At 43.8% G+C, this 24,506-nt stretch overlaps 1 protein-coding gene and 1 long non-coding RNA gene across 4 annotated transcripts in view; one reads left to right on the forward strand and one right to left on the reverse strand.

Moving 5' to 3' along the window:
• AK4 (adenylate kinase 4) overlaps positions 1-4,332 on the reverse strand; it is a 42,609-nt gene extending 38,277 nt beyond the window's left edge. For 2 of the 3 annotated variants that reach the window (XM_077824891.1, XM_077824889.1), the window contains exons 1-2: positions 4,169-4,332; positions 3,507-3,688 (exon numbers count right to left, since the gene is read on the reverse strand). In XM_077824891.1, the coding sequence (XP_077681017.1) occupies positions 3,507-3,651 (145 nt within the window). In that variant the 5' untranslated portion in view covers positions 3,652-3,688; positions 4,169-4,332. Of the gene's footprint in view, positions 1-3,506; positions 4,129-4,168 lie in introns of those variants that run through there. The other variant, XM_077824890.1, reaches the window with a different exon arrangement.
• Positions 4,333-15,866: 11,534 nt separating this feature from the next.
• Positions 15,867-20,909, forward strand: LOC144268693 (uncharacterized). Its single transcript, XR_013346834.1, has 3 exons — positions 15,867-16,024; positions 16,674-16,882; positions 17,752-20,909. It is a non-coding gene; the product is annotated as an uncharacterized LOC144268693 (long non-coding RNA).
• Positions 20,910-24,506: the final 3,597 nt, after the last annotated feature.

Raw genomic sequence — 24,506 nt, forward strand, 5'->3', positions numbered from 1 at the left:
TGAGGGGCAAAACATTTCTCTGTTTCAGTTTATTTTGTGCAATTAATGGTTGTGTATATTCGGTTTCACTGTTCCCCCGTACAGTGAGTCAGTTTCCTCTCTGTGTAGGACTTTCAGTGTAACAGAGGAGAAAACAGCATTTTGGGGAAAAAGAGAACTGATTGCCTAACCATAAAAGTCAACAGAGAATTTGGGGGCCAGTGTAAGATATTTTTCAATTCACTTCTTAAAGTTAGTTGTATTGTCACAGCACCAGCTATGGACCAGGGCCCACTGTGCTAGGGGCTGTACAAAACACAGAACCAAAACGCTGGCCATGCTCCAAAGAGATTAGACTCGGTCTACTTATAACACAACACATGGATGCAACGGGCCAGGGAAGTACAAGGAAACAGTAAGACAATACAAATTAGTGTAACAGGCAGCAGTCTTAGCATATAAAATGCCTAAGTTGACTGCATCCATTTAAATTACAACTAGCACAAGACCTCTTCTAATGCCAATAAAGTCAAAGCTCTCAGGAATGTAAACTGGACATGGAAACTGCAGGCATTCCACATCTTCCTGTCCCTCTAATATTTAGTTACCTCAGTAAGAATACTTCAGAGGAAACTCACACCTCTGCTCCTGCACAGAATTACATCTCCAGTGAGGCCAGCAGTTCCAGGTTGAAACCCAACAAGAACTGCTGCACACTTATCCATTCCAAACTGTTCCTGGGCACCACATGGTCTGTGCTGTTGTGCAGGAACTCCAGTGTGAACCTCTTGAGGGAGGAGAAGAAACTCACATTGAAAGGGAAGGAGTGCGACAAAGGAAGAAGGAAACGAGACTGGACTGAAGAAGGAACAGAAACTCAAAATGGGAAGTGGGGAAGAATAAGGTGGTAGAGGGAAAGATAGGCAAAAATAAGGAGACGTGGAAAAGGGATGTGAACAGTCTACCATAAGAGGAAAAATACTGAGATCTAGGCAAGGCCTACAGTAGCAACTTTTGCTAGTATATCAATGTTGGTTAGGTCTGCTGTGTTTTCTGTAACATTTCTATACCACCGAAGCCCTGGTGCAGATGCAAATTATAGCGGCATAAAGATGCTTGTGCCAGTATAGATAATTATGCTCAGGAAACCGGTACAACTAAGCTATAATCAGTAAAAGTATTTTTGCCAGTATAAGCAGTGTTAATGCTAGGAGGGTTTGCTTGCACAGGTACCAGAAAACTTCTTCTAGTGCAGGTCTAGCCCTAGAGAAGAGAGACAAGAGAAAGAAGAGAGAGGGAATAAGAGACTGCTATTTGCTAATTCAGGTGGTATTTACATAACTACCCACCTTCACACCTGAAAGTGAATAGCTAATATTAATACACAAAGGAAATAGATTCTGGGATCCTCACTGAAATTCTATACCAGGGTGATAAGTAGACAAGGCTAGACCCTAGCTTGCATATGGAGCACACGCCAATGCTCTGTTAATGAGGGGGAAAGAACTCCCCCAAACAGACACCACTGAAATTCAACCGCTGGCTCTGTTAGTCTTTTCGTTACGAAGCCTGTTTCTGACGAGTTTATAACTTGGCTATAAACACTGGCTCCGAGATGAAACTTGGCGTATAAAAGGCTTAAATTCCTAAAGTGAATATTTTTGTTTCTAAGTTACAATGCCAATTTACCATTTATATGTTAGAGGAAGAAATGGCACAAGTTTTTATTTTAGAAAAAAATAAAAATATTTCCAGAAGCAACCAAGTTTGAGCCAGTTTCATAATGCCTAGCTCTAAGAAGCCCAAATTATTTCCCCTGCCCAGAGCTGGGAGAACTATGAGGGGCATGGGACTGTCAAGATCTTTTCCCATGCCGCTAGTTGCCCTGCAGCCCATGTGTCACTGCAGACTTTTCTGTTAGTATGACCTAACTCACTACACTACACAGGAGATAAGCGGACAGGCCCATGGCCGTCCCCCAGCACCACCCTCCACCCTGAAAAAAGAACCAGAGAGAAGTCTCTGCTGCCACAGATGGAGCCCCCCTACAGCACAGCTCCATAGTACAGTACACTTCACGGCACAGATGTGCCATAACCTGCCCACATGCAGCAGAACTGCACCGGTTCCACTAAAAGAAAAGGAGGACTTGTGGCACCTTAGAGACTAACCAATTTATTTGAGCATGAGCTTTCGTGAGCTACAGCTCACTTCGAAGTGAGCTGTAGCTCACGAAAGCTCATGCTCAAATAAATTGGTTAGTCTCTAAGGTGCCACAAGTCCTCCTTTTCTTTTTGCGAATACAGACTAACACGGCTGTTACTCTGAAACTGGTTCCACTGCCTTTCGAGCCATATGTGCCTGTAGAGGGGATGAGATTTAAAGCTTTAGCATTTAAAACTAAGCAGACAACCCCACTGAGATATTTGTAACACTACATAAGTAGGGAGCTATTTTTCACAATGAATTATGAATTGAGGATACACAATAGTTAGGGTAACACAAATTCACAGCATGCACACATATTTACACCAGAAGCCATTTACCATTTTGTAATATTTTTACTCAAAGTTAAGTGTGCAATATTTCCCCAAAACCACAGCTACCAGTGGATGAATGGGCACACACTAATCATTTATACAGGCTTCTTCTGAACCTCAATTACTATGTATGAAAGAATCACTGTAAACTTTTCAGAGAAAACTATTTAAAAAAAATTAACTGCGTGGATTTAGACAAGAAAACCAGGGAGTTACAATTTTTCACACAATGAAAAAAACAAACAACAAGCAGCATACAAGGTGAATAGTACATTTAAAAAGTTTTAATTGTATTCATTGATATTAATAACTCTGATAAGAAAAGCATCCCTTTAAACTGCACACAGGAAAAAACCTACTACAGCAGGAGAAAACAGTGAGTGAACTTAACCCCTGTGTATTGCAAATCGTGCAGAGAGGCACAATTGTCTCCTGTTTCGGATAACTTGTTGCCGTTTTCATTAACCAAGAACGCTACTGCTTCTGTAGGGTTTTTTGTTTTGTTTTTTCTAAAAACGAGATCCATAAGGTTAATCTGGTTAGGACGCCAACCTCTCTAAAGACTGGTCAGCCTCATTACGCACCACATCAGTGGACAAAGACTGAATTACAACATAACAAAAATGTAAAGAATCCGTTGGAAGGTGCTGTTTCTCTTCACCCCCGATTACATGTACAAGCGGGTTATGCAATACACTGAGCAACGCACACACACACAAGCCTGTCGACTGGCTCCTTGAGCGACGGTTGCTAGCCAGCGGCGAGATCATTTTGCAAAGGGCCCGATTTCATGGCACAATTCCCCTCTCGGGACAAACAGCGTTTAGGATCATCTGCCCCGATGGATCCCCGAGCCATTTCGCCTAGCGCTTCGCCAGCCCGGTTGGTCTACAACACAGGGCGCCTCCTGCATGCAAGGGAACATGTAGGCGCTTCTGGGTGAGCAGATCCTCCACAGCTGGGCACTCTCCCCCCCCCCCCACTTACCGCTCTTTGCCCTGATGTTCTCCCGCAAGAAGTGCCCGCTGGAAAGGTGCTGGAGCCCGAAGCTCTCGGCAATTCTCTGGCACACGGTCCCTTTGCCAGAGCCGGGGGGGCCCAGCACGACGGCCCGCAGGAGCTTGGAAGCCATCGCCGCCGCTCACGCGCTCAGAGCTCCCCGCTGATCCCTGCGGAGCGACAGCGACCCCAGCAAAGTTACAGAGCAGTGGCCTGGGCAGGAGCAGCCCCTCCCGATCAGAGCGGGCTGGGGCAGAGACCGCCGGACCCCGCCAGCGCCAGGCCCTGCTACATCTCCAGCCAGCGACCCCGAAGTTACAGCGGAGGCGCCTGCAAATCGCGCGGGGGGGTTCTTTACACGTGGGCAATTCTCCCCTGCGGGCTGTAGCCTCCAAGCCGCCGAGTAACTGAGTTCCTGGGGCTCCTTAGGGACCCCCACCGACGTCGGTGCCACTTGCAAGGGGAGGGGGGGGGCATCCTCCTTCCCACCCACCCCCTACCCGGATTGCACCCACGGCACTTCCAAAGAGCCACCTTCTCCGGGAGGGAAACTCAACTCACTAATTTTTAAAGGGCTTGGGGGCGGGGGGGGAAACTCCTGCAATATGGCGTTTAAAAAATGTGCGAGGGGTTGACACGCTACTACTGACCCAGCATAGCACACAGCAGGCTGCCGCTCCGCCTCGCCTCGCCTCGCCCCCGCCTGTGCCTTTAAGGGAGAGCGTGGCGGCGGCGCCCCTTTGCAAAGGCAAGCCCCAGCCCCGGGAGCGGGAGCAGCCGCGCGCGCTAGCTAGCTCCGAGCGCTCGCACTCGCCGGCCCCGGCCCGCACAGCGGCAGGGAAGAAGACGGCCAGTGGCGAGCTGTCACAAACCCAGCCCCGCCCCCGGAGGGCCCGGCGCAATGGGATCTGTAGTCCTATTGGTGCGTCTCTCCCACGCCCACCAGCAAACTGAACCGCCCACAAGGACTACAAATCCCAGCCGACCACACCAGCCAGCCGGCTTCCCTCCCAGCTCCCTCTAGGAATGTGTTGGGTCCAGGGCAGGGGCTCTCCAGCGGCGGGTTGAGATCCCTCAGGGGGTCGTGAGGTTATTACATGGGGAGGGGAGGGTCACCAGCTGTGAGCCTCCCCCGTAAACCCCACTTTGCCTTTGGCATTTATAATGGTGCTAAATATATTTAAAAGTGTTTTTAATTGGAGGGGGGGTGTCACACTCAGAGGCTTGCTCTGTGAAAGGGGTCACCAGTACAAAAGTTTGAGAACCACTGGTCTAGGGGCAACACTTAAGACCATAAGAACAGCCATGCTGGATCAGACCAATAATGGTCCATCTGTCCTGTCTTCTGACAGTGGCCAGTGCCAGATGCTTCAATGGGAATGAAGAAAACAGGGCAATTTACTGACTGACCCCCATCCCCTGATGTCCAATCCCAGCTTCTGACCCTCAGAGGCTTTGGGATACTGGAGCATGAGGTTTGCATCTTGACGATCTTGGCTAATAACCACTGATGGACCTGCCCTCCACAAATTTACCTATTTCTTTTTTTAACTCACTTTTGCCCTTCACACCATCTCCTGGCAATGAGTTGCACAGGTTGATTATGTATTTTGTGAAGAAATACTTTCTTACCTTTGTTTTAAACCTGCTGGCTATTTAATAACTCTTAATTGGGTACCCCTGGGGTAGTCATTAACCCATAGAAACTCAGAGGAGGAGTCTGGGGTGGGGGGAACCTACATTTAAAAGCAATTTTTAAAGGGTACTACTCCCATAATGTTGTGTAAGTGGCCCAAAATCATTCATTTGCCTTACAATGTGTAATTTTCATGGTTAGTCTTTCAAAACATAATTTTTTTCTCAATGAAATGCTTTTTAGCAACTCCAGGGCATGAGACATTAGGCACCGAATTAGGGGATGTCTCTTAAAGTACAGAACTCGAAAGAGAGGATTCATTCACATACTTCATCACTGAAAGCTAGTAGATATGTTGCACTGGAACAGCATGTTACCGTATGGGTTATTATGAAAATAGCTGTTATAAAAATGATTTTGCAGACTATGGTTATTGTGTGTGTAGAATGTGTGCACACACAAAATATTTATAATGTAGCAGACTTGCCAAGTCTCATTCAGTTGGGAGCCTCCCTTGTTTTGAATTGTTTATAAAAGGAAACTGACAAGATCCAAAATTACACTTTTTTAAAAGCAAATATCTTACTAGTGTTACTAATAACTGTATAATTAAAATGGAAGGATATTTTTAAATATCACCTTTCCCACCTTTGCTGCTTGTTGATTCCTCCTTCTGCCTGGACAATGAAAACCGACTAGTCAGGTGACTTTCTGGTTTGATGCTGTTAGGATTCTTTCCCCGCTCTGAGCTCTCGGGTACAGATGTGGGGATCCGCATGAAAGACTCCCTAAGCTTATTCTTATCAGTTTAGGTTAAAAACTTCCCCAAGGTACAAACTTTGCCTTGTCCTTAAACAGTATGCTGCCACCACCAAGCATTTTAAACAAAGAACAGGGAAAGAGACCACTTGGAGACATCTTCCCCAAAAATATCCCCCCAAGCCCTACACACCCCTGTCATAAATATAAAGGGAAGGGTAAACCCCTTTGAAATCCCTCCTGGCCAGGGGAAAGCTCCTCTCACCTGTAAAGGGTTAAGAAGCTAAAGGTAACCTCGCTGGCACCTGACCAAAATGACCAATGAGGAGACAAGATACTTTCAAAAGCTGGGAGGAGGGAGAGAAACAAAGGGTCTATAGTCTGTCTATATGCTGGTTTCTGCAGGGGATAGACCAGGAATGGAGTCTTAGAACTTTTAGTAAGTAATCTAGCTAGGTATGTGTTAGATTATGATTTCTTTAAATGGCTGAGAAAAGAATTGTGCTGAATAGAATAACTATTTCTGTCTGTGTATCTTTTTTGTAACTTAAGGTTTTGCCTAGAGGGGTTCTCTATGTTTTTGAATCTAATTACCCTGTAAGATATCTACCATCCTGATTTTACAGGGGGGATTTCTTTATTTCTATTTACTTCTATTTTTTATTAAAAGTCTTCTTGTAAAAAACTGAATGCTTTTTCATTGTTCTCAGATCCAAGGGTTTGGGTCTGTGGTCACCTATGCAAATTGGTGAGGCTTTTTATCCAACATTTCCCAGGAAAGGGGGGGTGCAAGTGTTGGGAGGATTGTTCATTGTTCTTAAGATCCAAGGGTCTGGGTCTGTAGTCACCTAGGCAAATTGGTGAGGCTTTTTACCAAACCTTGTCCAGGAAGTGGGGTGCAGGGTTTTGGGAAGTATTTTTGGGAGAAAGACGCGTCCAAACAGCTCTTCCCCAGTAACCAGTATTAGTTTGGTGGTGGTAGCGGCCAGTCCAAGGACAACGGGTGGAATATTTTGTACCTTGGGGAAGTTTTGACCTAAGCTGGTAAAGATAAACTTAGGAGGTTTTTTTCATGCAGGTCCCCACATCTGTACCCTAGAGTTCAGAGTGGGGGAGGAACCTTGACAACCCCCTTTCCTGGGGAGGCTTGAGAATAATATCCTAAACAATTTGTTACAAAATCATCAAAGACCCAAACCCCTGGATCTTGGAACAATGGAAAAATCAGTCAGGTTCTTTAAAGAAGGATTTTATTAAAAAAAAAAAAGAAAGGTAAAAATCATCTCTGTAAAATCAGGATGGAAAATACAGGGTATTCAGATTCAAAACACAAACTCAGGGCAAAACCTTAAAGTTACAGAAAACAGGAATAAACCTCCCTCTTAACACAGGGAAAATTCACATAAAACAAAAGATAAACTAATCCGCCTTGCTTGGCTTACCTATACTGGTTGCAATACTGGAGACTTGGATTAGGATGGGTTGGAGAAGACGGATTTCTGTCTGGCCTCTCTCAGTCCCAAGAGAAAATAACCACGTAAACAAAGAGCACCAACAAAAGCCTTCACCCACCCCCCCCAAGATTTGAAAGTATCTTGTCCCCTTTTTGCTCCTTTGGGTCAGATGCCAGCCAGGTTAGCTGAGCTTCTTAACCCTTTACAGGTAACAGGATGTTGCCTCTAGCCAGGAGGGATTTTATAGCACTGTATACAGAAAGGTGGTTACCCTTCCCTTTATATTTATGACAGATGCACTAGCATAATGCTGCAATATCTGGTAACATGCTTCATGTTCACACACAGAAGCGATCCCAACATTGTGCAAGTGTTATAAATATCGGTAGTAGATTTCCTTCAAGCCAGGCTAACCATCATGTGGTTCTTCACTCTGCCAATCTCCACCATTACAGTGCCACTGAAGACAGGAATCATTAGTGTAATAATCCCAAGAGCACAAATAGTCTTCCCACTACTGTCCCATAGTGCACTGGTCAATGCTTAGGTGGCATGTCTGGTCTACTTTCTGCATGGAGGTCAAGCCACTTACCTGTACAAATAATGCTGCACATGCAGCTTTTGATTTTAATATGTATTAATGGGGATTTATTTTGCAGGCTCAATGAATCAGGGAAATAGTGTCTGAGTTCTAATGAATTAACTACTACTATTGTTCAAAGTGTGGATAAATCCTAACACGAGAGTGAAAATATTTATATCTCCCTAGCTCTCCCAGTGTCCCCTCCTTTCTGGGAATCATGGGATCTGGCTTCTATCCCTAGCTTTGTCAAGGACTTGCTCTGTGACCTGGGGCCTTAGTTTTCCCATTTGTAAATGGGAAATTAATACTTACTCACCTTTGTAAAGTGCTTGGAGGCCTACAAATGGAAAAGTGATATGGGCCTGAAATCCCCATGCTTGCAATGAGCCCATCTCCCAGGGCACATAGTTGGAGCCGGTGAGATGCCCAGCCTAAAGCTCCTATCTACCCACCAAGAGCCCATCTCCAGAGGGAGCAGAAAGTATTGAAATCTACAAACTGCTGAATCCTTGACCTGTGTGGTCTCTTTATTTAAAAGCTCCCCTCTATTTCTAGGTGATAAGAGAGATACAGAAAGCACTACAATAGCACTGAATGCTAACAAGATGCGGAATAATAAAAGCTATTCACCCATAGCTGACAAGGTCCAGTGTGAGATTTCATGGCAAAGATTAGGAAAAGGAGATGTTCTGGTCTGTGGGACAAACCAAGAGTCCAGACTAAATGAAGCAGAAGCAGTAAAGGATTAATTGTCCTTAGCTGGTGCCTACTCCTCAGAAAGGAGCCTCATTTTCTTCTTTCAGCTACTTGTGACTAGAGTCCAAAGCAAGAAAGTATATATAAAGTTCATCACACAAGGAAACACAATAGTACAGAGCTCCTGCATTCTGGCTTCAGCTCTATTTAATTCTGTTGTCAATTCCCAGCATGCATAGGAATAAAAATGCTTGGCTTTATCAAGATAGTGCACTGCATTGCTTTCCTCCTTTACTAAAGAAAACAAGAAGCATCTCTTCCTTCACACCCAGGGGCAGCCAACTAAAGCAAGGCTGGCTTTAGGGGGTAACTCAAGCAGGCTTCTAGGAAGTTTAAGTAAGGAATGTCATCATAGCTATACATAGGAAAATGTTCATTCCTGTCTCCTTTGTATTCCTATGTGAGCATAGAATTCTGCCTTACCCAGAATTCTGTCTGACCACACAGGAGCGCTAAACTCATGCCTTTCACAGTGGGAAAGGTAGATTCCAGGTGGCATGCTGTTGTGAAATGATTATGTATGTATATTATGATAAAGCATTTCCTGCAGGTCCTTTTTTTGCCAGTACACAATGTCTAACAATAGTTTGGGTTGAACAGCACAGATAAAATCTGGTAGGGATTCTAGTAGGGTGTTTTGTTTGTTTATTTGCCTTATAAAAGTGGCTGTCCCCAAGAACAATTAATACAGCGTATACTGGGGAAACTACCGGTTTTTCAAATGGTGTCGTGAAAATGTTGGTGGTAGCAGGTCCCCTAATGGAATGAGAAAGGAATGCAGACATGCCCATGGTTAACAGCTTTATATTCCCCCCATCACTTAGCCCCCTATTATGTTGGGATGAACAGGTTTCCATGGAACTGGAAACATGACTTTGCCATGAGGGTTTTACATAGCTAGTTCAATCCCCTTGCCACTCTGACTGCTGGTTTATGCTTTCCTCCACTGGCTACTAACCCTGTTTCTTAATGCATCTGATGCCTTCGAATGAGTAATAATGGCTTTGCTGTCATGAATTAGCATCTGCTGTAGGAGGGTAAGTCTCAAATGTTAACCGACTCCATCAAGTAATTTTGGTCACAATTTTAAGATTTTGTCTAAAGTTTTGGAAATCCTCCAATGAATTTAATATTGCATGATTTTTAGCAAATTAATAACTGCAAAACAGGTTTATTAAAGTTTAACCTTTCATTCAATGGATGGAAACTCAAAGAACATTGTGCTTGTACATGAGAGCCAAAAAGTCTATCCAAGCTAATAAATAACATAAAAGGTGAGAAGTCAATCAGATATTTAACATTTTCAATTTTGAATCAGTGGTTAAAGTAAATTGAAAGGGAGGAGTGATCTCTCACTGACTAGAAAGAAAGGAGGGGGAGCTCTTGGCTTTTAGCAGAAAAGGGGGAGCTGTGTTCTCCCTGCCTCCTCCCCAGGGCCGAATCTAGGGGCAGGAGACCACCTGGGGTGCCAGCCTTGGAGTGGTGTTTTTGTTGTTGATAGAATGTTTGAAGTAAAAATGTTTCAGGTATTCCATATATGGATTCATTTTTCACTTATCTCCTAGAATGTTCTGGACCTTCGCAGAATCTCATAGAACCTTCCCGACTTTCTGAGAACTACATTTTCCTTGAACCTCTTAGAATATTGTCAGCCATGCCCTTGTAGGTATATAAGTAGCGGGGCATCGCCAGCAAGGTATCAGAAGAAGTGAGAGCACAGCTGCAGTATTGTGAACCTTGTTTTAATTGTGTAACTGTGAAAGTGTATTTGTGTTTTAAGCCTTGAAGAGTGTAAGTAGCAACTAATAAAGGACATACTTAATGAGATGCCAGAGATATCTATCAAATCCCTGTCTACTCAACAATATAAAAGAAATACGGTTATTTCTTTTGCCATGCTTAACACGTAATGTTTGATGACTTTCTAAGACTGTGGAACATACACTTTTCCCTAATACTGTCTGTTTTCCCCCGTAGAAAATAAAAGATGCCTCTGAAGAAGCTTTCAGGAGCCCAGTATAGGAAGCAAAAAGCTCAGTTGCAGTCTAGTTTGCAGCAAAGGGCACATTTGATGGGGAAATATCTGAAACAGAACAACACAGACTGGGCTTTAGGGCAGTAGCAATCATCCCAGTGCAGAAGAAATAGAGGAGCAAAGCATAAATGATGGAAGTCCTATTACTAAGGAATTAGCAGATTTACCTGAAGATAAGGAATGGAAATGTGAGGAAAAAGTGATGGAGAATCGTCCAGTTTTCCTGGTGGTGTGAAGGAGAGTGATAATAGAGAAGAATGTGGCTCCCATGAAAAGGAGAGTGATGACAAAAAAATCTGGTTTACGTGAAGGGAAGAGAAATGAGCAAGAAGAATCAGTCTCGCATGATGACAGAAACAGCAGTGACAAAAATTGCACACCACAGATCTATACATCAGATCCCACTTTATGGCCAGCGATCCTAAACTCTGCTGATATTGATCATACAATTTTGAATGGGCCAGGCAAAATCAAGGATATGATGTTTCCCGTAAATGAGCAGATGTTTCCCTTGACTCTTCTCAAGGTCATACTGCAAAAGAGTATGCAAGAATAGTGAGAAACTAAATTGGCATTGGCTAGTTTACTCAAAATCAACTGACAAAGTGTTCGGGTTTTGTTGTAAAATATTTCACAAGAATGCCAAATTGTTGCTTGCGCTTTCTGAGTACAATTACTCGTGTAAGCAGAGTCAGGATGGGCTCCACCCTGACCTCTGGTGGTGAGGTGTGGCAAGTTGTGGAAAAGAACTTCAGGGGCTGATCTCATTTGCATAGGCACACCCACCCCGCCTAGAATGAGGCTATAACTGCCCAAATGGTCACTTTGGCTGTTGTGGGATCCCCAGTGTCTCTGTTATTGGGGCGGGAAGAATAAATTATTACCCTGATTATGGGAACTGTGCTTGGAACTGTACTTGGCCTTTTGTTATGATGGAGGGACTCACCATCAACTGAGTAGCACTTGCTAGGTAAGGGACATGGGTTCCAAAACTCTGTGAATTGAGAGATACTTGAGACAGGTATTAGTACCTGGTGGTGTGGGCCCCTTTGTGAGGGCCTGAAGCACCAATTGCACCTCTGTCTCTCTCCACTGTAGAATGTTAGAGCTAATTTTGGGTCCATTAAGAGTCTTGCTACAGGTACTGTGCTGGATTCACTTTGGCCTTATGGTGCACCAGCACTAAGGCTCCCACTACTATGAGCTGAAATCACTGAGCACTGTGTCAAGTCGTGGGGAGCCGGAAGATCTAGAGTGCAGCGGTGCTGTTCGTGGATAGGCTGGCAGAGTGTTCGTGAGATGGCGAGGTGAGCAGAGCGGTTCGTGAGACGGCGAGCTGTGCAGAGCGGAGCCAGTCGTGGTGGAGCGGAGCTGTTCGTGAGACAGCGAGCTGAGCGGAGCCAGTCGTGGTAGAGCGGAGCCGTTCGAGAGACAGCGGCGTGTTCATGAGACGGCGAGCTGTGCAGAGCGGAGCCGGTCATGGTGGAGCAGAGCCGTTCATGAGACAGCGGAGCAGAGCCCTGTGGGGCAGTCAGCTTCAGGACACGTAAGGTGCCCCTTACCTCTTTCCCCCCCACACAGGCACATTTTAGCCAGACTGGGGAGTAACGCTCTGCAGATGAACTTTTGAACTCTGGGGCTGGACTTTTTGGACTTTGGGTGATTTGTGGATTGCTGGACTCAAGAGACGTTTGGGTTCTGGGACTCAAGAACCCAAGGGAAAGGATGTGGCCCAATTTTCTGGGGTGGGTCTTTGCTCATGGTTTGGTTAATGAACACTAGTTGTGGTGTTTCCCCAATTTAATGCTGATGTTGTTTACCTCATGTTATTAAAGATTCTCTACTACACCGAGACTCTGTGCTTGCGAGAGGGGAAGTATTGCCTCTTTGAGGCGCCCGGGGGTGTGTAAGATTTTCCCAGGTCACTGGGTGGGGGCTCGAGCCAGTTTTGCATTTGCTTTGATGAGAGGGAACCCCTGTGTACTGAACCCGGCCCTCGCTGCTATCAACTTGGCCTGGCAGAAGGGTTACACTGGCATAAATTAGCTGATGCTCTGAAGCAACATGAAAAGTTACGTGGCCATTTTATGTCCTACTCTGAATGGATGGATCTTGAGTCCAGACTCAAGATGAATAAATGCATAGACACAGAAAACCAGGGCATTATTAATGTAGAAACCTAGCATGGGAGGATGTGCACGAGCATCTGATCTGAATTACCCTCTTCCTTGCAAAGAATAATTTGGCTTTCCAGGGTTTGACAGATAAGTTGTTCACTGAACAGAACAGTCATTTCCTTGGTTTGGTAGAGTTCCTTGGGAAATACGACAATGTCTTGCGTGAGCACCTATGCTGAGTAGTTTGTAAAGAAGCTAAATGGACCATTACTGTAGCAGAACAATTCAAAACAAATTGATTGACCTTATGTCAAGGAAGGTGCTTGATAACATATTGACGCAGCTTCACAAAGTGAAGTACTATGCCATAATAATGGACTGCACTAACCGACATAAGTCCCAGTGAAAAGATGTCATTGACAGTAAGATTTGTTGACAACGAGGATGGCTGTATCCAAGTAAAGGAACACTTCATCTGTTTCCGATCTGTGGGTGACTCTACTGGAAAAAGCCTAACAGAACTGTTTATGAATGTTTTGAATGAGAATAAAATAAACATTCGGGACTGCCATGGCCAAGGCTACGACAACAGTGCAAACACAAACAGTGATGTCCAGGCAAGGATCCTTGCGCTGAATCCAAGTGCTTTCTTCGTGCCTTGTGGCTGCCATTCCCTCAATGTGGTTGTGTCAGATGCCGTGTCATCTTCTTTAGATTCAGTATCTCTCTTTGGAGTACTGCAAAGGATGTATATCCTGTTTTCAGCATCAACTATCAGGTGGAACATGAAAGATCCTCACAGACAATGTTACACATCTGACCGTGAAGCCATTAAGGGACACTAGCTGGGAGAGCCGCATTGACAGCGTAAGGCCAGTGAGGTACCAAGTGACTGAGGTTTATGACACCCTGATGGAACTGGTGCTGCTGAGTAAAGCCGAGGCTGGAATCCTACTGCAAAGCCTGGCAAACCAGATCACTGGCTTCAAATGTCTGGTCTCAGTTATGGTTTGGCATGATATCCTGTTCCAAGTAAATATTGTAAGTAAGGCATTACAAACTCAGTCAATGGACATTGCGGTTGCGACTGCTTTGATCAGAAGCTGCTTGATTTTGTTGTGGCCTACAGAGACAACGGATTTGAAGATGCTGCCAAAGAAATGGTGGAAAACTTAGGAGTTGAGCCTGTCTTCAAGAAAACTCGTATTCATTGGAAGAAGCAACAGTTTGGTTATGAGGGCAGAGATGAGGTGATGGGAAGCTTTGAAGAAAAATTCAAGGGGGAGCTTTTTTGCTTGCTGGTTGACACTGCTTGAGTGTCCATCAAAGAAATATTAGGACAAATGAAGCACCACAAAAAGACCTGGGGGCTTTTGTATGACCTTAGTAAGTTGCCAGCTGACAGGAAAACACTCTAGAACAATTGTACAGACCTTCACCTGACGCTGTCTCAAGGGGAACATTCAGACATCAATGATAAAGACCTCTATGTCAAAATGGACAACATCCAGCACATTTTGCAACACAGGAAACACTTTCCACTTCAAGTTCTCCAATTATTTCATGATGCAGAGCTGAAGGACACTTTTCCTAATTCCTGGAAAGCTTTGAAGAATTGATGCTGCCAATCACAGTCACAAGCGGTGAGCGCAGTTTTTCGAAGCTCAGGCTCATTAAAACATATCTTTGATCGACGATGGCCGACAAGAGACTGACATCGCTTGCTATTTTATTGCTTGAAAATGCCATTGGCCAGTCTTTGGATCTCTCTGATGCTGTGCTTCAATTCGGGAGGGCAAAGGCAAGAAAAGTGACCTTTTGAACTAAAGGACTTAAGGTTAACATTCTAAGGTTGTCACTTACTGTAACACTAGGTAATACTGGTCCACGCAGTGTTGGTGCACAGTTCAATTTCTTGATGTTAGTACATTTCAGTTATTCTTAAAATTAAAAAGTTTCTATATGCTTACAGGAAATTATTATTTGCTTATATATGCATGAATAAATACAGATTCTAGCATGCAAATGTATCATCTTATATGACAGGGATAAATCATGCATGCAGATCATGCATCAAAGTCATGAAATGAGCTACAAATGCAATAAAAATAAAGTGTTCAAAAGTTTAACAAATGGGGGGTGCCGTTTGCTTGAGGGCTGGTCCTGCTCCTCCCCACTCTTATAACTCCTGGTTTTACTAATCTAAGGTGGTGTTAGTAAAAGACCTAACAGGTTTTTTAGTAATGTGGTTTCTTGACTTCAATGGGAGATTTGCCAGACAAAAGACAACATGATGTTGCCCATTGTTTCTATTTTGTAAATGTCTGCGTGGGATACTGTCATGGCTGGTTGGTAGACCTACAGTTTTATCTACCTTTGCTCTTACAGCCATTTGCAGTCTGCATAATGCTTCACATGTGAAACTATTTTTTTATATGCTTTAACCTTTTTTCCTGTCATATCAACTTCTGCCAGCAACTTATAAATAACCCAACATAACAAACCCGTGGGTGTTTGTGTGAAGAGGATCAATTCAGGGAGAAAACAGATTTCAGTTTCACAGGTCCAAATCTTTGATATCAACATGGAGCAGACAAGTCATTTTAAGAATGATTAAAAATGCTTTAACATCTCAACTTTTTTTTATTATTATGACGAATGAACAGAGCTCAAAGTTGGTATAGCTCAGCAGAAAGCGGCGTGGACATTGGAGGCATTTGATCAAGCAGAACAGGGTCTGGTCTCATCTTAACTGCTTCTGGTCTCCTGATTGTAAATCTGGGGCAGAATGTGAGTGAGGGGTGACTTTCTCTACCAGACAGTTAAATCCCACAATGCAAGAAGGGGTGCCCTCTGGTTGCTTGTCACTCTGACAGTTGGGACGCATCGCTGGATACACGGAGAGACGAGACACTTGCATATGTGCGTGTGTGTGTGTGTGTGTGAAGTTGTGTCTTGTCTCCGTTTTTGTTTTGCTCTTTTCTGGTCATGAGACCCGGAAGTTTTTTTTTTTTTTTTAAATCACATGGCAGAGAGATATAATAAAAACAGAAAAATGGCGACAGTCACGTTGTGGCGAGTCTGTGCTGCGTCATTAGATAATCTTCATGCAAAGATCGCTTAGAACAAAGAGAAGAGGGGAAAGGAGCCCCGGCCGCAAAGCTGGGTGAGCAGAGGGCAGGGAATAGGGGGTGCACGGGCTGCGATCGGGAGCAAGCGCACCCTTTTGCAGTTCAGGGATGGGTGGGGGAGTGTATTGCAGGGCGTTGCAATCTTGGCATCACACGTCCTGTGCTGTCCTCTCATAATTCACCTTTAGGCAGCGCTGGAAACGCAAGCCAGAGGTTTGTTTATGTTCGGGGGGAGGGGGCCTGTTTTTTGCGGGTGCGATCGGGCTGGGGGAAAGGCAGGCGTTATCTTGCTGCGGGCGGGTGAGAGGGCAAGAGGAGTCTGGGTTGGGAATGTGTGTTTTCTTCACAGCGCTCTCCCTGGATCGCAGGCAGCTGCCTCGAGCCAGGCTCGTTTTTCCTCGCACGCGTTGTGCTGCTCCCAACAGCTGGGTGCGTTGTCTCCGGCTCTGCCTCGCAGGCTGGCAGCCGCTCCGCGGCCCGGGGGGCTCATTTCGGTGGGGACGGTTATGGAGGAAGGGTGGGGTGCCGGCGCACCGCTGTCCGATTGCCTTTGCGGGGTTGTTTTGCATGCTGATGGGGAGCAGGGTTGAAGCCCTGTAGGTCTCCCAGCCCCTGGCCTTTCGGGCTATCTGTGTGTGTGTGCGCGCGCGGTTTTTAATGTTGCGCACTGTTATTTTCCTTCAGGATCCTGGCACTGGTTCCTTTCCGTCAAACGATTGTAAATATAGCCTGGATCTTGTTTACATGAAGCATCCAGCAGGAGGAGCCTGGGAGGAGGAGGAGGAGGAGGAAGATGGAGGAGTCTCCACGGCTCGCTGGGGTGAGCTTCCCAAAGGGGAAGGAGGAGCCAAGGCGGGGCTGGAGTCTCGCTCAAGCAGCCTGGAAGCTGCCTGGTACGTGCGCTTGTCACTTTCGGATTCACTCCCCCGGCCCTGGCCGGGCAGAGCTTCCCATAAGCAGCCCTGGGGAGCTGGGTACCAAGCTATGGCTGCAGGACGGCGGTGCTCCCTCCCCTCCCAGACAAGCCGCAAAAACTTGTCTGATGGTGCTTTTGTTCCCACAGCCGCGGGCATTGGCACTTCCTCGCTGGCTGAGATCAGCAAGGGAGAACGCCAGAGGGGCTTTTCCTATTCTCTCTGCTCCTGCCCACCCACCGTCCCCCCTGTGGAGCCACACCTCCAGTTCCCTCTACCTTTCACTTACATAGCAGGGTATTTACTTATTTATTGCAAAGAGAGGGCTTGGCAGGGCAAGTTCAGCTGGACAACTGGGGCGGGTACAGGGCCAGATCCTAGATCACCACCTTGTTTCCTGACCTAGGAAGTTATTTTTTAACAAAGCATTGGGACATTTTTCTCCTGTTGGCTAATAAGTGACAAGGGCCAAGTCCATAGCCCTAGTTCCAGCCATGTCAGCTTCTGTGATTATTAGCAGATGGTTTCAGTGCAGCCTGAGCTGAAAACAAAGAGCATCCCTTCTCCTATGCCCCCCCCATATTGAGCTCCCCTTCCGTGGGGAGATGTTGGTCCATCTAGAGCTGTGCTGGTGGGGTTATGAGAAAGAGAATGCTGGGGGACCTAGTCAGGTTGCTGGTGTTAAATTTGTTTGAATATTTTCATGTATTTTTCAGGAAGGGGCCTCTAGGAGCTCTTGTTTCCAGAAAAGTGACTGAATACTTGCCCATAGACTGTAGCTGATGAATGATTAATAATGTTTCTGAGATTTATTTATTTAATTATTCATACATTTTGTGCACCAACAGCAGCAGTTAGAATTCATCTATCAGACTGTTAACTCAGCCGCTAATAGAAGTTTAAGAGGGGAAAGGAGTCGAAAAGACTAAAAGGTAAGTATTGGTGGAAGGAATCAAGCAGAATGTAGAAAAAGAATGGAGACGATTTTATAAACAATTCCCCATTACTGAAGTTTCATTGACGGGAGAGTCTCATTGTTGAACGTACCTGTCTCCTACCTCACTTACAAGTGAAGAAGCAAATCTTTAAAAACTAATAAAGAAGAATTTAAAGCCATAGAAAATATTGCTTTAATAACTGTCCTGGCACACTAGAGTCTTTCACTTCTAGGTGCTGTAAACTGCACTGTAGGCAGGACCTCCTGCCATATTAAAATTCCAGTAACTTTCGTAAGGAGGAAAGTCACCTACCCAGTAGCCAAAAGATCAATTATATCCCTGTAACTGCAGTTTTCTGTTCTTAAGATCACACACACAGTGTAAAATATTTGTAATAAAGGTGTTTTTCCCCCCATTTTTCCTAGCTTTGGATAAGACACACACCTCTTCATATTCAGTGTCAGAGTTGGCCTGTAAAAATCAGAGCTATAATTCCAAGCTACGTGGTAGGAGAAAAGAAAGAAAAGTTGAATTCATCAGGACAGGGTAAATAGCCAATTTAGTTTTTAGACTCTAATCAAAAGGAGTGTTGTTTAATTTAGAACGCTCAAGAAACGTGGTAAATTACTGACCCCAAAAGAAGAGAGTAGTGGAAATGGGGGGGACAAGCAAAATAAAAATGTGAATAGAATTTTTTTCAAAAGCAAAATCTGACAGCAAAAAATAGAACATGGAATTGAAAAATTTAAAATCAAGTTAAAGTACTTGCAATGCTTTAGAAAAAAGCTGAACAAAAATACACACCGAAAAATGCACTTGAGTAAATTCATGTGTACCACATTGAGATCAGAGGGACTACTCCTGAATGTTTTCAGGATCAGGATCTATGTTACCTGACTGCTGAGGAAAGCTTTCTTTTTATTCTAGAAAAGAAGGTGAGTGTTAAAAAGTGAGACAGCAGAGTAAATATATCACCTTATCGTCAGCAAACTGTAAATACATCCAGAGTGTCCAGCCCTTGTGATGCTAATAGAATGATCTAATGACGTTTTTGTACCTTTATATTGATCTTATTTTTAACATATTTGAAAGCCAGGAAATACTTATTTTTTATATAAGTCCTTAATAAATGTGTGCTCCTAGGTTACCTTACGGTTACTATTTTCAGAAAATGGCAGATTATTCTAAGGATGCTGATAAATTTGCAGTTGATGGCAAATATATATCCTAACATTTTTGTACATATTTGCCCATTCATATTTACCTCCTGGAACAATATCGTATAACATATTGACTGGTCCCTTGTTTATGTAACATTTTTGTAATTTGTTTTAAAAATGCACAAATATTTTTCCCAGGAAGCGGTTTTTCACATTTGTCTCTGTATTGCCCTCTTGTGTTAAAAATATGTAAGAGACCATTTTGGTAGTACTTGGGCCCAGTTGAATGTTAAGCATTTCTGAATTTTAAAAGCATTTTATTTAACTTAAGGAAATACATATCAGTTTAGTTGGTTATTTATTATGTTATCCATAAAGTTCTTGCTCTACCCTATCAGAAATATTTAAGTACCACTTACACCAATTAAGTCCATCAAATTCTTAAATGGAACATTATGTGAAATGTAAAATATATTTATCTATTTCTTTACATTGTGAAACCTGATGAAACATTTATTTTAATATGCTGATCATTACAGAACTGATTCACTAGATTAGATGCCTTTATTCAAAGAGAAAAACTACCATGACTTTTTAAGCAGTACTTCAAACATGAACCAGAGAAAATATTTTGATAAACTTCTGTCATTGTTTGCAGTGTAATTCTTGATTTCAGCAGTTTTCATTTAGACCTCAGTGTATGGCCCAAATCAACCATCACACAGCCTGAACAAACAAGTCCATCAGACAGCAACTCTTTTCTTCAAACTCCAGGATCATTTCCACATCCAGAGCTTGTTACTATTTTGGATTTGATCCTGCTCCCACTGAAATCAATGGCAAAACTTCAAAGGGAGTAGGATTGGGCCTCAAAGGACCCCAGTGCTGCAAACATACCTGTTGGAACTTTAGCACATCTGTAAGTGTTTGCTGAATGGAGGCCTGAGGTGGTACTGTGAATCCCACAAGACAGAAACCTTGTCTTTTTTGTGTGTGTCAAGGTCCTAGCACTTTCAGTGTGGAACATAATACTTAAGTTTCAAAGATATTATATCCACATAATTAACAAAACTATTTGATAATGGGTCCAGGTTAAATCTGTGCAGCTTCATTGTCTTAAGTGGAACTATGCCCAGTTGAGGATCTTGCCTATGTAGTTTATGTGAGGGAACAGCACTCTACTTCAAATGCTGATTGAAACCGAAAAAAAATGAGAGAGTAAAATACCCTCATTCCATCAGTGATTATCTCCATGGAACGAGTAAATTATTTCTCCCCTTCCCCAGTTAAATACGGTGTTCTGTAGACTTGGATTGTGCAACTCTGAAAAATACTTTAAAGCTGCTTTGAATTTAAGTGCAGTCATACTAGTTAACCAGGTAATTTTCAAAGAGTGGATAAATTAACTGAAGTTTCAGAACACTTTGTTCATTTCCACGTGTATTTATTAAACATGCATTAAGTCCATCATCCATGTCCTCGAAGAACGAACATTAGTATTTTATGTGATCTTTATTTTTGAAACATGCACAAGAGGAAACACTATGTAAGCACACAGTAAAGCAAGCACTATTCTCTATGAGATACTAACAGACATAATGACTGACAGGCTGCCCTGGCTCAGTTATCACAGTGCTGATGCTGTCTATTCTAAAGGTACAGTACTGTGATAACTGAAGGATGGCAGCCATCTTAGCTTCACAAGAACCCAACGAGCAGAAATCAAAGAAGATGTCCTTATTTTCTGGATACCTGACATGCTTTGTTTATGAAAATGACCAGATGCTAGAGCAGAAAGATGCTTGTTGTAAGGGTACATCTTAACTCACTTGAAGAAAAAAAATAAACGGCTTAAAAAAAAAAAAAAAGAACCTTCAGTTCTACTGGAATAAAAAAAAAGTCACTTTCTATCTGTTGAGTTTGCCTATTAATTGACTGACCTTTTCTACTTGGAAGTTCTTTCAAAAATCATAGGCTTTGAAAGAGTAATCTAGGTTTTGAAGACGCACGCTATAGAGTTTGAAGGATGATTATTCATAAAGTAAGAATAGACAGAGGTCTTTCTCCATTATGGAACTCATTGCCACAAGAATTAAGAATGGATTCAGAGCCAAATGTAAAACCCACCTCTTCGCCCTGGCTCGTTCTCAAATTAAAGACCACCCCCTTCCCCTCTTGGTGGCGGGGAAAGGAGAGAGAAACACAGACTTTTTAAGCAAAGGAAAGTGTTTGTGTACTGTGGCGATGAGGACCACATAGGTACCCGGATGGATCAATAGGAAACAAGGCAAGTTCTTAATGCAAGTAGTAGTTACGACATTCATACCTTCCTTTCTTTGTGGATCTATCTAATCCCTCCTGTTTAAAAAGAAACATCAGTAGCTTCGCCCTTACAGATATTTACCTATGTTGAAAAGACTCAACATCTTTCCTTTCAGGTAAAGTGGTGGTGGGCCAGTATCCTCATTTCACAGATTGGGAGCTAGACCATAGAGCTACAGGAGGGCGCGCTAAGCCCCTTGTCAAACTGGTGGCAAAGCTAGGGTTGGGATTCAGGAGCTCCTGGCCCCCAGCTCATGCTCAATCCACTATTTCATACTTGCCTCTCCAAAATGTAATGAGATTAAGACTGAAAGACTCCACCCAACTAGGTGATTTGATAAAAGGACTATAAAGGAACTGGAGAGAAGGTGGTAGAGTATCTGTTCCTGATTGAAGCCAGAGTCTCTTATTTTTATGAGCATTAACTTTAAAATATGTTTGGGCTTTTTTAAAGCGGAGATTTTCAATACTCCATCTTTTGGTGGTTTACCCAGCAAAGACTATTGTGTGGAGCCTCTGTCCTGTCCAAATGTTGTTCTAGATATGAAGCTGCAGTACTGGAAAATTAACACCAGAGGGGACCATTGGATCAGTTCTCTTTTGGAAGTGGCGAAGTTTCAAAGTAACCGGAACAGACACCTGCATATCATAGAATCATAGAATTTCAGGGTTGGAAGGGACCTCAGGAGGTCATCTAGTCTAACCCCCTGCTCAAAGCAGGACCAATCCCCAATTTTTGCCCTGATCCCTAAATGGTCCCCCTCAAGGATTGAGCTCACAACCCTGGGTTTAGCAGGCCAATGCTCAAACCACTGAGCTATCCCTCCCTCTGTGGTGTCAACATGGTGTCCATTCCCAGCTCTGCATACTTCCTAAGGAAGTATACACATGTGACGCAGCACCCTTCTTGTTACCGGTGAAGGTTTCATTGGACAGGTGATCAATCAGCAGTGAGCTCCCTTTGTTCTCTGTACTGCTATTGCTATCTCAGACAGGGGGTAAGAAGATATTTCCATATAGGTAAAGTGTCCTGCACCTTCCTTCAAAGCACTGGATGCTGTCCATTGTTTGAGACAGGACAGTGGGTTAGATGGACCCCTGCTATTACCCCGTATGGCAATTCCTGCTTTGTTTTACTTCTCTAATCCTTTAATATAGACAGGCACCACCACAGCTCTGGTGCTGGACATACTTGAGTCTGTCTTTACCTTAATGCTACATCGCTACTATTGAACAGCTAGCTGGTTTTCGTTGCTTAAAGGGGGTTGTGGTGGTGTAGTACTGTTAAAGTAACACCTTAGGAGCACCCCTCAAGCACTGGGACCCCATCATGCTAGGTGTTGTACAGGCATAGAATAAAGAGACTATTGCTCCCCCAAAGAGTTTACATTCTAAGTAGAGATAAATAAGTAAGTAGATTAACGTCAACTTTCCTTTTCTAGGTGAGTGTAGATGTAGAAGTGATTTGATATTTGTGTGTGTGTAAGTATCCTATGTAAAAATAATACAAAGTGTTATTTAAAGAAATATTGTATTACAGTCCTCCAATTCCAACAATCAATGGGTCACCATAGATGGGATTAGTCCTTTGTTACCAGATTAGGCTAGCACAAGATGGGGTGCTGAGAAAACAGCCTCTTTAGCCCCTGTGAGATGGGAGCATCTTTTCAGCTATTTCTGAGGCCATTTTGGGAGCTGACAGATATTTGTGGAAGATGCATCCAGTTTCCTTGGTCAAAGGAACGCTCATGATCGTGCAGGGCCTTTGAGGTTGGAAATGCAGCTATGCATTTTAAGTCTCTGCAATGAGGAAGAGTTTTGCTGTCCAGAGAGTTATTTTAGACAATCACACTAAGCACTGAAGGGGACTTCTAAAAAGATTACCTTCCCCAGCAGGGTAAATAGGCTGAATGCCCATAGCCTGTTACCACAGGCGCCGACTCTGTGGGTGCTCTGGGGCTGGAGCACATACAGGTAAAAAATTAGTAGATGCTTTGCACCCACCAGCAGCCAAGCGCCCCTCACACCTCCCCCGAGCGCCCCACATCCCCGCTCCTCCACCTACCTCCCAGCGCCTTCCCCCTCACCCCAGCCAAGTTAGCAAGCTCCGGGGGGTGAGGGAGAACAAGACTCCCATAGACTTCAATGAGCTTCAGATCAGGCCTCCGATAAGGACTTCCCTACCGCTGCTTAAGCATCCATTTTATTACAATCTACCAGGCTATGTAATCACACCCAGCTAACTACAATTAGTCATCAAAGCTTCAGGATACGTTGTGTTGCATATTTCACGTATGGATGAAGACACAGCAAAACTGCCTGTTTAAACTCAGAGGCTGTGGGGGCTCCTCCACAGACACAGGTTCTCATTTCCTGTTTAGACAGAGCGGAGGCTACCAAGGCAGGGCAGGAACTGAGAGCGTTATATGGGCCTGAAAACCCTTTGCAATGTCAGAACGAACAGATCAGTTGTATTCCTTCTAGCTCAAAAGAACTAGCCTTCAGAAATTCTCCTCCTCCCATATCTTAATATTGATCCCATACCAGATGATAGTATTTTAATAAATCTATACTGCTGTATATATTGCCAAACACAAACACCACAAGAAAAAAGTTTTTTGGGGGGAGAGGGAGAGAAACACTTCCTTCCTCCTATGTGCCACAGTTAGCAAAAAAACAAAAAACCACCACATGCACACTGATATGTCGCTTTATTTTCCATGTAGAAACAAGCCCTCCAGCACCTCCAATATTCTGGTTATTTACCTCATTGTGATCCTGATCTAAAGTTAAAATCATGCCTTTCTGACACACAGTTTGGCTGTAGGTCCAGACGCATTTTCCATGTTGCTCTACTCCAGTGATTCTCAGCCCTTTCCCCACTAGGGCCTCCTTTTTCCCAACCAAGACACCCCTCTACCCTCACCCCACAGCTGGGCCATGCCTCCCCATTATACCTGCTCAGAACCATGAGGCCCAGGTTGAGAACTCCTCTTCCAATTGGTTAATTTGCATAATTACCCTTTCAGAAGGAGCCATTTCTATCATGTGCCACCTGGCCCATTTCTGGTTATTGTGATAGAATATTTACTGTTTGTTAGCACTGACCTTTAAAACTCAGAAATAGATTTTACATTATTAGATGAAATCCTGGTCCCTGGTGGGGGTTTAATGTTACCAAAA

Source organism: Eretmochelys imbricata, chromosome 8 (assembly GCF_965152235.1).
Source record: "Eretmochelys imbricata isolate rEreImb1 chromosome 8, rEreImb1.hap1, whole genome shotgun sequence".
NCBI lineage: Eukaryota > Metazoa > Chordata > Testudines > Cheloniidae > Eretmochelys > Eretmochelys imbricata.